Source organism: Protopterus annectens, chromosome 16.part0, assembly GCF_019279795.1.
Source record: "Protopterus annectens isolate FY-2018-M chromosome 16.part0, PAN1.0, whole genome shotgun sequence".
NCBI lineage: Eukaryota > Metazoa > Chordata > Ceratodontiformes > Protopteridae > Protopterus > Protopterus annectens.
The window spans coordinates 415,428,833-415,444,027 of record NC_056750.1 but is presented as its reverse complement, the minus strand read 5'-3'; the positions used below and the strand labels follow the sequence as shown (position 1 = coordinate 415,444,027).

The window sequence follows — 15,195 nt, the reverse complement described above, 5'->3', positions numbered from 1 at the left end:
ACACTAACCTTAATATATGGCAAACCCACTCATGTAGATTTTGACCACTAATATTCAATGCAGCACCCAAAATTCCAAATGTAAAGTTAATTTCAGACAATATTAACAGGCTCAATGTGTTACTATATTTTCATAGCTTTTAGAACAAAATAGAAGACCATGTTGTACCAAAGAACATTATAAACATCTTCCCAAATTCAAAAATACGATCAGACAAGTCCTCTTTATAAAATAATACAAAGCATACTCGCAATAAATGCCTCTATAAATCAAGGACAGTATAACAAATATTCAAAAGATCTTATTCAATGTCCTTACTTATTTGAGAATGTCAAAACAGAATCAAACAGTTGTTCCTGTAACAATTAGGCATTAGCCCATCAATATTCCTGCATATTCAAAAGCCCCAAAACAGAAATCTTTCCCCGTTTTATGATATTATACACAAGAAACAACATATTTGTTGAACTTCCAAAATTCGCTAAAAAAAGTGATGACCAGTATGTCTAGAGTTAAATATACAAGGTCACTGGTAACCATTTAATGTTCACAAACGTGAAAAAGCCACATCTGCCATCTTCCCTGATGCCAAGCTGTGAATAAACCATGAAGACGAATCACAATTGAAGGAAAGGTTCCCGAGTAACATCCAGGGACTCAGATTAACCAAACAGTCCCAAAGTCACTAATAGACTATATCTTTAATATCAAGGTTGAACCCACAAACAAATTTATTAAACTTCCCAGATTTGTCAAAAAAAGTTCACCAGCAAACCTGGAATTAAATATACAAAGTCACTGGTAACCATTTAATGTTCACAAACGTGAAAAACCATGTCCGCCATATTCCGTGACAGCAAACTGCGAATGAATCTCAAAAACAAATCACAATTAGAGCAATGGTTAACCAAACAGTCACAAAGTCACTGATGAACTATGTCTTTAATATCAAGGTTAAACCCACAGACATAAAAAATAGAAAAAAACGTCTTTTAAGCTCCAAAACACAGATGATGCAGAAAACCAACCTGTTAGATCCAACGATGAGTGCCAAAATACTATACACACATAGATGTCATCCCAACATATGAGTTGTCTTTGAGATCCACCAACATAATGAAACCACAGGTCCGATGCAAATAGTACCAATAGTCCCAAACGCAAACCCAGTTTCTGAAAAAAATATAAGTTTTCGCGACTAGTAAGCCAATAACAGAAACCTTACTGTCATGCTTGCGATCCATTGACGTAAACTATATACATATCGATGTCATCTAAACATGAGTTGTCCTTGTGATCCACCATCATAATGAAACAAAAGTCCAATACAAATAGTACCAGTAGTCCCAAACGCAAATAAGGTTTCTGAAAAAAACAGACTCTCTCAACTAGAGAGCCAATAACAGAAACCTTGTTATCATGCTTGCGATCCACCGATGTGATAAATCCAAAAGGCCTAGTGCAAATACACTGGCCAATGGCTGAATAGTAATACAGAAAGCAAACACACCTGTACACTGAAGTAAACTCTCTCGACAAAAGAGCTAATAACAAAGCCCCAAAACTCCAAAGGTCCAGAGTGAATTGCACAAGCCACTGGCCAAATAATTGTCACAAAAGCAAACGAGGCTTCAAAGAAAAAATATACAGACTCTCTCGACTAGACAGCCAATAGCAGAAACCTTTTCATTGTACTCGCAATCCATCCACATTATAAGTCAAAAAGGTCTGATATAAATTCATTGATCAACAGCCAGATAATGATCCAAAACACAAACACACCTTTAGGCTGGAATAAACTCTCTTGACTAGAGAGCTGAATACAGAGCCCTTCTCCAACAAATGCCACCAGCAGAATGAATAGAAAAATGGCAACCAGGAAAGACCTCTGCACGGACGGCTAGTGCACAGGTCCAAAAACCCAACAGTAAGAACAAAAAAAGGACCAGCACTACAGGAAAAGGAACCAGACTTTTATTCAAAAGTCACAAAACAGCCACAGACCGGTTTCGGCCCTAAGCCTTTGTCAATGTACACATAGGCTGTAAAGAAATAATCTTTTATAACATGATGTAATTAATTAACTAATCACCATAGCCCAATTAAAGGCATTCATTCAAACCAGGTAAAAACAAGCCCCCTAGTCTGACTATCCATGCTTTTTCTTTCTTATTCTGGCTGTGGCAGATGTTGGTCCCAAAGGCATTCCACATCGTCTGGCAGCTAGCAGCTGACTTAGAACTGGTGCGGACCAGGGGAATCTGACTGTTTAATTAAAATAACGCATCATGAAGGCCAGAGACGTGAGTTGATATGATTTCTGCCTAGTGCTCTGAATGTCAAAGTGAAGAAATTCAATGAAGCATGGGTAAACTGCGAGAGTAACTATAACTCTCTTAAGGTAGCGAAATGCGTTGTCATCTAATTAGTGATGCACATGAATGGATGAAGGAGATTCCCACTGTCTCTACCTACTATCTAGTGAAACCACAGTGGAGGGAATGGGCTTGGCAGAATCAGTGGGGAAATAAGACCCTGTTGGGCTTGACTGTAGTCTGTATAGATAACATGCATACACACACGCACACACACACACATATATATATATATATATATATATATATATATATATATATATATATATAAAGAATATATGTATATATGGATATATAGATATAGTCTCTCTCTCTCTCTCTCTCTCTATAGTACCAGTAGTCCCAAATGCAAATAAGGTTTCTGAAAAAAATAATATAAATAAATAATATAAATAGTATATATAGAGAGAGAGCATAGCTCCTTTTCTCTACCTCGAAAAGATAGCCACATGTCTATACATCTTACATATCCTAAACAGTACATTGCCCTCTCTACTGCCTCTAAGCTAGTGCACTGGAACTTGTTCTGCCACACCAGGCAGTGGAGGATAAGCCCAATCAGGAAGCTATGGAGGTGCTGGCAACAGGAAGATTATGCCACACAAAGGTGGGAAGGAGCTTGTTCCCCTTGCATGTGTATTCCCTGCTGCATCTGCTTCCTTAATATTATGTCATAAAGCCAATAATACAGTGAGGGGCCATTGTTATTCAAAGACAAGCATGCTGACTGGACAGCCCAACCAGTGTGCCCACTGTAAATTGAGCAGATACCAAAAGAAAAAAAGTCCATCTGTTAAAGTACTATTGAGCTGCCAATTTTTTTTCTATTAATATATGCTACGGATGCACACCTATAAAGTGTACAGATTTTCACAGGATGTACAGATTTTTGCCTCAATATTTTTTTGGTCTGTTCCTCATAAATTCTGCCTTATTTAATTTTATTTTTCAGTTGCATGGGTTTCTTTCCTGCATGACCCCCCCCACTTGGGATTAACTACAATACACATTTTCCACTTCATCCACTGAAGCTGACTATCTTAACTAAATAAAACTGCAAGAAGCAAGAACCTGACCCCCAAACTTTTCTGTTGTAATAGGTGAATTACAACTTAAAGGTCTTCCTCCCACACAATTCCAAAAGGATAGAATCCACCAGCGAAGTTATATAATTGATTTATTTTCACACCAAACAAATAAAACAAGAAAAATCTGAGCGCTTTCGTCTCCCTTCGGAGACTTCTTCAGAGATGAATTAAAAACACAAAATACATCAGTTTATATACTTTATCTAGTGGGCTGGTCATTAGATTAATTAATTAATTAGCACATTTCTTTCATTTCCTTCTAAAAGTGAAATACACACTATTTTCATTGTGTGTAAAAAAATGCTATTTTCTACACGGAAAACTTTAAACTTTAAATTCAGTTATCAAATATCTGTCTACAAATTCAGTATAAATATGAAATGCATAACATTATATTAAGTATATCAAAATATGTTACAATATATTAAATGAATTCAATAAATCATAAGTACAATTAATATACTTGTTGCATTGAGGAAAAAATAAATGCAAGAAGGTCAACACGACTTTCAGTACTTGTTCTAAAAAATGAATACAAAGAGGTCAACACAACAGTATATCCTATCAAAACCTTTCAAAACCTTTCAAAACCTTAAGACATTAAATAGTGGGAGAACACTGTTAACATACTAAAAAGGGAGCACTAATATCCTGATAGATATAATAATAATAATAATAATAATATTAATATAAATATATATATATATATATATATATATATATATATATATATATATATACATACATACATACACATACACATAAATACACCATAATGCCAACTCTACAAACCTTGTATGCATATATATATATATATATATATATATATATATATATATATATATACTCTCTTATGAATGTATGTACTACTATTTGCATTAGAACTTCCAAAATTTCCAATAAATACCAGATGGATTAATACATCTATGCAGATCATCCATATGTATAAAAATGTATAAAAAGTGTATAAAAAGTATGTTAACAGTGTTCTCCCACTGTTTAATGTCTTAAGGTTTTGAAAGGCTTTGAAAGGTTTTGATAGGATATACTGTTGTGTTGACCTCTTTGTATTCATTTTTTAGAACAAGTACTGAAAGTCGTGTTGACCTTTTTGCATTTATTTTTTCCTCAATGCAACAAGTATATTAATTGTACTTATGATTTATTGAATTCATTTAATATATTGTAACATATTTTGATATACTCAATATAATGTTATACATTTCATATTTATACTGAATTTGTAGACAGATATTTGATAACTGAATTTAAAGTTTAAAGTTTTCCGTGTAGAAAATAGCATTTTTTACACACAATGAAAATAGTGTGTATTTCACTTTTAGAAGGAAATGAAAGAAATGTGCTAATTAATTAATTAATCTAATGACCAGCCCACTAGATAAAGTATATAAACTGATGTATTTTGTGTTTTTAATTCATCTCTGAAGAAGTCTCCGAAGGGAGACGAAAGCGCTCAGATTTTTCTTGTTTTATTTGTTTGGTGTGAAAATAAATCGATTATATAACTTCGCTGGTGGATTCTATCCTTTTGGAATTGTGTGGGATGAAGACCTTTATTCTTCGTGGAACAGGTTTTTGCTACTTGGTGAGACAATTTTTTGTGCTCTGTGAATTACAACTTAGTTTTTGTTAAGTTTTAAGGCTTAAAAGGTGTATGAACAATATCAGTGAAGGGTTCCAGCCACCTGACAATAGATTGGGCCAGTACCTTGAATCAGCCTTACAGACACACACACACACACACACACACACACACACACACACACACACACACACACACACACACACACACACACACGCACACACGCACACACACGCACGCACGCACACACACACACACACACACACACACACACACACACACACACACACACACACACACACACTCCCAAGATTTACTGCTTACATTAGTAAATTTTGCTTTTACTTTCAGCATAGTATCTAGACTAATCACAACTCTCTCTAAAATTATCAAACAACCCTGTTTATGTGCCTGCAGTGAAAATTAAATTTATTCCAGAGCTACTTAGATTAAGCTTTTGTTAGATACTGATATCTTAAGCTCAGTACTCACCTTCAACTGATAGTTTTTTCAGGTCTTCTCTCTCTGGGGCTGGACCCACTCCCTCCCCCCATAACATCAACCTTATACCTAGCCTGACCCCTCCCATACTTCTCTTCCACCTATCCCGTAACCCCCCCTAATTATTCCCCTATCATACCATACCTCCTAATTATTGTACTCTACCTCCCAACCCATTTCTAACTAGGGCCATGTAGTACACCATCCTCTAAACTACTTCTATCCTGCTCATATTCTTTATCACACTGCACTCCACCACCATCATGTCCATCACAACTATTACTTTGATCTTGCTTCTCTCACTTACACTCTCTCCTAACAATAATCACAACTTTCCAGACACCCAACATACCTCCTACAACTACCTGTACAACCAGCACACATAACCCACATTTATCAAGTTACTCAGACATCCACCCTAGCTTATTCACAGCTAATACCTCTGTACTATCCAAAGTGCAAATTCTACCTCTCCAAAGACACTCCCATTATCATACCACCAGCAGCAACTACACCATTTTTAGGAAAAAACTGACAAGTATAACCTACACAATTTGCCAAAGCACTATTTCCCAGTGTGGTGATGTACAACCCAACCCAGGCCCAGCCCCCCTCAGCCCCAGCAAACCTAGCAAATCTCTTATGCTATCAACCATAAATCTCCAAAGCCTTAGAAACAAGATACCTGAACTCCATGCATGGATTTCACAGTACAACCCAGATATTATAGCAGTTACCGAAACCTGGTTGAAATCATATGTAAAAGACACTGAATTTCTCCCCCAAGCTACTCATGCCTGAGAGTTGATCAACCCAACAAGAGAGGAGGAGGAGTAGGAATACCCTTCCCTAACAATTACACATTAATTCCCTACTCAAAACCAACACCCAACTTCTCCCCAGCCGAAGTTCTAATCTCTGTATTAAAACTTAACATCCATAAAACATTTGCATAATTGCTCTTTTTATTCCTCTAGGAAACAACATATCAATATTAGAAAACATACTTGTTTGGACTTCCCAAAATATAGATAATGAAACCATCTTTCTAGGTGATGTAAATATCGATTGGCTAGACATAGGCCACAACATCCCCTCAAAAAACATAAATCTTTACAACTTCTCACAACTAATTGAAGACATCACCAGACCTCACAAGAATTACAATTGGGGCTCCACAATCAACTGCATATTAGTGTCCCACCCTTTCAATGTCATCAGTGCAGGCATTCTACCTAATACCATTAGTGACCACCATCCAGCATATATCATACACAAAACTACTTCAACCCCAGGCCAACACCAATATAAATCAACCAGAAATGTTACTAAGTTCCAATCATCCATATTTAACAAAATCTTAGCTAAAGTAAACTAGGAACCCTTCAAATCCCTACCACTTAATGAGGCTGTTGAATTCTTTAACTCAGCATTTCTAGACATCCTAAATAGACAAGCACCCACCTGCCAAAAATTAATAAAACATAACCATGCAAGCTGGCTCTCAAAAATCCACCAAAGAAGTAATGTCCACAAGGGATAAAATCTGGAAATCATGGCAGAAAAACAAAGACCCCTCAACTCTACTACATTACAAGCAACTCTGTAACCAGGCAAAACATCTAATAACCACTGATAAAAAAGCCCACTACCTCCACCTACAAAGTCAACATAAAAATAATACCAAAAAATTCTGGTCCTCCATCAGCCAACTATTACACCCAAGCTCTCAAAGCAATCCATCCCCTGACCCACAAAAAACTCCCACTGAACTTGCAACCCTCTTCAATTCCTACTTCGTTGACACCATAGCTAACCTAACCGCGATCTTTCTTACAGTTAACAGCACCACCACCAAGACAGCTGATGACCAAATGATCTCAGAAAACAAGTCTACCCTTAACCTTATCACCCACTCAGCATGGTTTCAGACCAGGACACAGCACCCCTACCACCCTCCTATCCTTCCTTGATACAGTTAACCAGGCACGGGATTCTGGTAAAATAATTGCTTCACTTTTCCTTGACCTCTCCAAAGCTTTTGATACAATTTCCCACACTATCATCCTCTCTAAACTATCCACCCTCCACATTTCTCACCCTACCCTGCAATGGTTCAACAGCTATCTATCCAACAGGCAGCAATCCACCAAATGGCAACAATCTTACTCTCCCTTCCTCAATACTTCCACAGGGTACCCCAAGGCTCCATACTTGGTCCTCTCTTATTTAGCATCTTTATTAACAACTTTCACTCCACTCTTCCACAGTGCTCAGTAATCCAGTATGCTGATGACGCTATAATAATATGCACTGCAAATTCCAGCTCTGAACTCCAGCAAATTACCCAGAATGCCCTCACCTCTACTGAATCTTGGATGCTTAACAATCATCTTGCCCTAAATCCAAAAAAAAAAAAAAAACCTAGTAATTTTTACCCCTCGGAAAACCACTCCAGTTGATAAAAAACTATTCACTATACAAGCCCAAGACAATACCACTATAGAAGTTGTCCCACACACCAAATTACTAGGCATTATTATAGATGAAAACCTTAACTTTGACCTACACATAAACAATAACATCTAAAAAACACACAAAGCTTGGTATGCTCTATAGGCACCAGCACTTTCTTAGCCTCTCTACTAGACAAACCCTTGCAACTACCTTTTTATTACCCTCGTCTCTTTATGGTGCCCCTCTCTTCACTAATAAAAATCCAAAGTTGATATGTGTTACAACAGAATAGCAAAATTTGCCACCAAAGCCAAATTCTCATCCCACCACTGTAAGTCACTGAAACAATTAGGGTGGCTGGAACTCCCCCAGCATCTCTCATTCACCCAACTAACTACTGTGCACAAAATAATCTACAGACCCACAGACTGTCCTGCTCTCTCAAATCTACTTGCCAAATACCATCCCAGCAGGCATCTAAGATCTGAAAATCATCTACTTCTAAAAGTAGATAAGCCCGCCTTACCTGCTGGTCAATGCCTATATTCCTTCCCCGTCACCAAACTATGGAACTCACTTGTACCTTCTATAAGAAACACAGGCAGCATCACCACCTTAGAACAAATATTGAAAAATCATCTCAACTCTTCCTGGCTATGGTCCTGCTCTATAACCTAACCTCTTCACTTGCCTTATATGATTACTAAACTTTTATGTCTTTTGCTACTAGTGACTGATGATACTTTCTAAATATTTATGTTTTATTTTTATCTCCACTTGTTGATACTGATACAATAATACGGATTAATATATCTCTGTTTATACCTCTCCGAATTCATTGAATTCTGCTTTAATGTATATTTTCTGTATATATTACTGTAATCAAACAAACTAGATTCCCGCTTTTATGTATATATTCTGTATATGTTACTGTATTTACTATCTGTAACACTGTTTCTACTTCTGTACCAATTAATGCTTATATTTTTTCTGTATCTATGTTCTTGTTGGAGCTTTTCTCCCTGGGCTTCCACTGAAAATGGGCTCTTTTAGGCCCAGTGGACTTTCCCAGTAAACAAATGCAATAAATAAATAAATAAATAAATACATAAATGTTGTGTTTTACTGATAAATCACTGAAGAATGAAAATAATGACATGCATTTGTGTTCCTGACTTCATATCCTTCAGACAAAGCACACTAATGCAAATCCTGTTATTTTAGCAGCTTTCTATGTTTATAAGACCAATATTTACACTCTGTTCTGCAGACAATAAACGATAACGATAACACAAATATTGTTATTCTGGCAGCTTTCCAAGTTTATAAGAGCAATATTTACAATCTGTCCCTATTTGGGGGCGTTTGTCTCTTATTATTTAAGGCTTTATCCACATTTCTTGTGCTAAGAGATTGAGAGGTATGTATGGAGGGCAGACCTAATACAAATAAAATCTAGTACGTTCTGCAAAACTAAATAAATGTTCCTGATTTTCCTTGTATTTCTCTGCTGTCTCAGCAGACTCTCGTACAAATGAGTTTTCTGATTTTTATAGTGAGAAAGGAGGAACACTATGGCACCATTATACAAAGACATTATTTAAGAAATGTAAGCAAGTTGTTTCTTAAATAATGTCATTGTATAATCACAATAACCACCTCATGGGTGTGGGTATATGAGGATTTACCCATGGCTGGCTTTGTTTAATCACTCAGGCTTTGCTCTTGTGATAAATCCACACTATCTGTTGATAAATCCTCATATACCCACTCCCACTCATCAATTATTGCATAATATTATGTATGTTAAATAACCATCTAAGGTTTGATATTCAAATACAATAAATTGTAAAGAAAACCCATAGAAAAAATGGACTCTTGTATTATAGTAAACAATTTCTAACTACGCTAGCAAAGCAATAGCCTGTGCATCTCTACTACTTCTGCTGCTATAGATTGCCCCCATCAACACCAACCTTCAGCAATCTCTATTAACAAAAACTGAACAATTCTGTAAGATGGCATCTAAATTCACTACTAACCAATCTGTAAAATACCACCATGGTCTATCTTTAAAACAGTTAGGCTGGCTAGAACTCTCTATATTATCCAGTTAGCAACTGTTCATAATATCAGCTACAAACTTCAGAACTGTCTTGTACTCCAAGCCTTAGTGAAACCTTATATCCCTGCATGATCAATATGCTCCATATACAAGTCCCTATTAAAAATAACTAAAACCTACAACTATGCTGGACAGTCCAAATCATGCATTCTATCCCTACCACCATCAAACAACAAACTAGCATATAAAGATTTAAAAACTTGTTAAAACACTTTACAAACCCTTGGCTCTGCTCTTCCACCTTCCCAGGCTAGACTACCCTGCCCCTTACACTCCTGCATTACTCAATTTAAATTTCCTACAGTTTTCTATCCCTTTGCCCTAACTGTCACTTCTATTACTTCCATTTACCCCCTGACAAGTTTTCCCCCTCCAACTCATACTTGCAACCCTGTACACCTACCTCAGCTGCACTACAACTTTCTTTTTCTCTGTATCACCTAACAAATATACACCACTCACCATTCCTCCCCTACTCTCTGATTGCTACTCATATCTCATATACTTCCTCTCTCTTATTTCTCCTACCCATAAATGTAAAATTGTAATTTGACATTTTAAACATCACTGTATATGCCAATTTGTCTTGTATTAACATGTAATGACTCTTTATTTTACTCATTGCAGATTTTCTTTAGTATAGGTGCCTTTCATTTAGTGTATGTATTCAATGTAATTTTAAGCTTTAACATTTTTTCTGTTGCATAAAACTGCCTATTCTCCACTCGGACTACCCTAGTCAACAAAAACAATGAATAATAAATACATAAATGTAACAAATCACAGACAGAAAAGATGTTAATGCATGTGCCAGGGTCATACTGCAGGGCATCACCAGATATATCCAATTAGTGAAAGTGGGCTTTCAGCAGGCCAGAGTTTATATGTGCTTGACAATGAACCAGGTTTGTGACAGGGCATTTTTGTAGCTATACTTTGCCACAGTCTCATCATCAACCATGGCTACAGGACATTTTTGGCATCATCATTAAGGTGCTGATAGAAAGGAAAATCACCCTGGACAAACTGTTGGTATGGAGTAGCCATATGTGACAGTCATATATACTGCCTGGGTTGCCTGCAGGCTGAGGTTGCTGGAGTGGTAACATTTATGGCTCATCAGGTGGGGTCTTTAAATCAATGCGTGTGCACTCTATGGTCCAAAGTACCACAGGGAAATGGGCTATGTTATCAAAGCCTGCATGGTGTTGGCTGTCTCCCCTGTGGTAGGAGACAACCAGGTATGCTCTCTCACATGTAGGATGGCACTAGGGAACTGGAATTGACTGAAATAAAATCTTAAATTAGCAAATATGAACTGACCAAATTAATATCTTAAAATGACTGAATTAATATCTTAAAATAGGAAGTATAAAGACTAACATGGTACATAGAGGTGGGATAAGATTGCTATAGGTCTAAAGTTAGTAAAATTATATATATATATATATATATATATATATATATATATATATATATATATATATATATATAGCAGATTGTACAAAAAAAAAAACAGTCAACACAAACATAAAAAAGGAAAGATAAAAGAAGGAGAACCTGCATACATCAACAAAATGAAGCAAATTAGCTAGAAACTGTAAGAAGGGGAAAGACTCCAGATATGATTCAAGACACTGGGAAGAAGCAGATTACGTGAAACATAGATTTGTATGACTAGTTATTAATGAAAATAAAAAACTATACTATAATAAATTTCAGAATAATAGTAAACACAGCCCAAAAAATTCTGGACCGCCATTGAAGAGATCTTACATCCTGGCCCATAAATTCAACCATAACCTCTTCCAATAACTCATCACTCAAAACAGCAATATGCTTCAGCTGTTATTTTATAGACAATATAACATCTCTAACCAAGGTTTCCTCAACATCTAATCCTAACCCTGCCCAGCAGCCACATAATCACCACATCCAATTTCACCTTTAAACCTGTGCCCACATCCTATATAAAACTATTCTTAAACAAACTTAAACCTTCCTCTACTTCAGCTGATGACCTTCCAAGTGAATACCTTATAACAGCAGCCAATAACATTGTCTAACCTGTCTCATTAATTATAAATAGGTCAGTCCACATTCCCTATCTCTGGAAAAAGTCACACAATATCCCTCTGCAGAAAGGAGGAAATTCAACAGACATTACTAACTTTAGACCTATAGCAATCTTATCCCACCTCTCCAAAATACTTGAAAAATGTATTCAAAAACAATTGCTAAACTATCTCCTGCAGGAAGAACTCCTATCCCCGACACAACATGGCTGCCGTCTTTCCCACAGTACTAACACTGCACTTCTAACCTGTCAATAAAGCTAGAGATAATGGCAAACTAGTCTCCTCCATATTTCTAGACATGTCTAAAGCCCTTAACAAAGTTTGTCGCAGCAAACTTCTACTTTAAATGTCCTCATTAGGTCTCTCTCAGCCCACCCTTTTATGATTCAAAAGTTACCTATACAATAGGTATCAGTCTGTAAAATGGCATTTGACCCTTTTTCCATACATCTCAGTCAACACTGGTGTACCACAAGGGTCTATCCTTGGTTATCTCCTCTTTAACATTCTCACCAACACCCTCCACACAGCCACACAACAAGTATCCCTAATGCAGTATGCAGATGACACCATACTCATTTGCACATCTGAAAACTTGGCACACCACCAAAACACTACTCAGGAAGCTTTAACAGCAACTGAAACATGGTTTTGTAACTTAACAACTCATGCTCAACCATGAAAAAAAAAAAAAAACTTCTACTTTTTTCACAAATCCCTCTCCCATGAAAAACTAAATTTAAAGTCCTCTCTTGATGATACAACCAGTGAAGTCACTTCTCATTGCAAATTATTAGGGATGATAGTGGATGATAGCCTTAACTTCAACCTGCATATACAAAATTACATAAGAAAAAGTCATCAAAAACTAAGGACTCAACTGAAGCTACACTTGCCACTATTTCCCTCCTTCCAACACTTCTTTATGGTGCTCCCATCCTTATTAACATTCAGGCATCACAAACATCAAAATATGAACAATGCTATAACAAAGTTGTTAAATTTGCAGCAAATAACCATTTCAGAACTCACCACTGTATAGCACTAAGAAGCCTAAACTGGTAAGAACTACACCATCAGCTAACATATACACAGCTTCTTACCACCTTTAAAATTATCCAGAATCCGTTTGCTTGTCCAGCACTAAATAACATTCTATGCAACTATGTTCCTAGCTCATCATCACAATCCAGTGACCAAAAACTCCTATCTGTCCACAGATCTGCTGGATATTATCTGTATTCATACTATTTTCCTAACGCCATGAACTCTTTATATCTACCCATCTGGTCAATGCCCTCCCGCCCATCCATCCAAAACTATTCTGAAAGACTTCTTAGCCAAAAGCTGGATTTGTTCTTGCTCAACACCAGGCTAAACTATATGCCTGAATGTGGACAAATACCCATTCTTAAAAAACATAAAAATAAAAATCAAAAAACTAAGACTTCCACTAAACACAACAAATGCCAGTAATCCAATAAAATGAAGGTTTAATAAACAAACAAAACTCTAGTGCTTTGGCTCACAAGCCTTCTAGGATATAACACACATAAAAAACAAATAACAATAAATACTGCCAACAATTAACAGGAATTACTAATTATCCAATAAAAAATAAGTACTTCAAAACACATTTACAAAAGAGATTTCCAGCTACATTCCTTATTCAGGCCAGTAGGTGTCATAGTCCCATACTTTAAAATAAAAATAGTTTCTTTATATACCAAATTACTCTTGAACAGAGTTACATTCTCAGCTGAAATATGTTCTAAAACATAGCCTTTCAAGTCCATATAAATCCCCTCATGAACAATATTAAAATGAGAAGCTACTGGACTTTAAATTTTATTATTCCTAATATCTCTTATGTGTTCCTGCAACCTTGTCTTAAAACGTCTTTTACTTTCAGCAATATAAAACAGGTTGCAAGAACACTTTAAAGCATAAATCATCCTTTCTGTATTATACGTATACTCCGCTACCGGTTTAAATTTCACACCATTAATACTATCAAAAGATTTAACCATGTGGTGGCATATAGAACAGCCACCACAAGCCCATGTTCCAAAATTACTCACTCTTTTATTATATCCTACTTTGGGTACACACAATTTACTATGGACCAACATATGCTTTATGCTCCTTCCCCTCTTCAAAGATATCATAGTGGTATACCATAAATTTTTAACGCAACTCCTTCCCCTTAAGAGAAATGGCCAATAATATTTTATTATATCAGCTATCTCACTAGTCAGTACATTAAAAACTGTTACAAAATAATTTTTCTACCATCTTTACAGGGATAGTTAAATGCTTTCAAGGATGTTAGAAAACTAAATATAGAGCCGAAAGCATTTATTGGATAATTAGTAATTCCTGTTAATTGTTGGCAGTATTTATTGTTATTTGTTTTTTATGGTTTTTAAGAATGGGTATTTGTCCACATTCAGGCATATACAAAAGCTTCAACTAATGATTCACCCCCTTTACACAGAAAATCAAATCATTAATAAATCTATAATCAAATACGTTTCTTAAAAAATTCAACTTATTAAATCTGTCTCAAACAATCCCATTACTAAGTTTGCATAGATGGGAGCAAACAGAGCTCTCAGAGCAGTACACTGAAATTGCTGATAAATAACTTGATTAAATTAAAAAAAATATTAACTAAACTAAAATAAATCAAATCAATTACATAATTATCTACAGGGCTATCCCCCCCCCCAAAAATGAAATGCTTCTGAGCCCACAGAATGTTTTATATTTGTATACAAACTTTTAACATCTAATATTATCGAATAACAGTATTTTCCCCAAACCACCAATTTGATTTTTTCCAAAAAATCAAAAGAATCTCTTACATAAGAGTCTAACTTCACTGCAAATTTTACTAAATATGAATGCAACATTATCCTCACATTATGTAGGGAATAATTATTAGCAGCTACTATGGGTCGACTGG

The 15,195-nt window shown here is 35.9% G+C and overlaps 1 protein-coding gene across 1 annotated transcript in view; it reads right to left on the bottom strand.

Annotated features, from left to right (window-relative positions):
• Positions 1-512: 512 nt before the first annotated feature.
• WDR38 (WD repeat domain 38) overlaps positions 513-15,195 on the bottom strand; it is a 171,945-nt gene continuing 157,262 nt past the window's right edge. The window contains exon 7 of the mRNA XM_044058131.1: positions 513-593. Coding sequence (XP_043914066.1) covers positions 513-593 — 81 coding nt within the window. The remainder of the gene's footprint in view (positions 594-15,195) is intronic.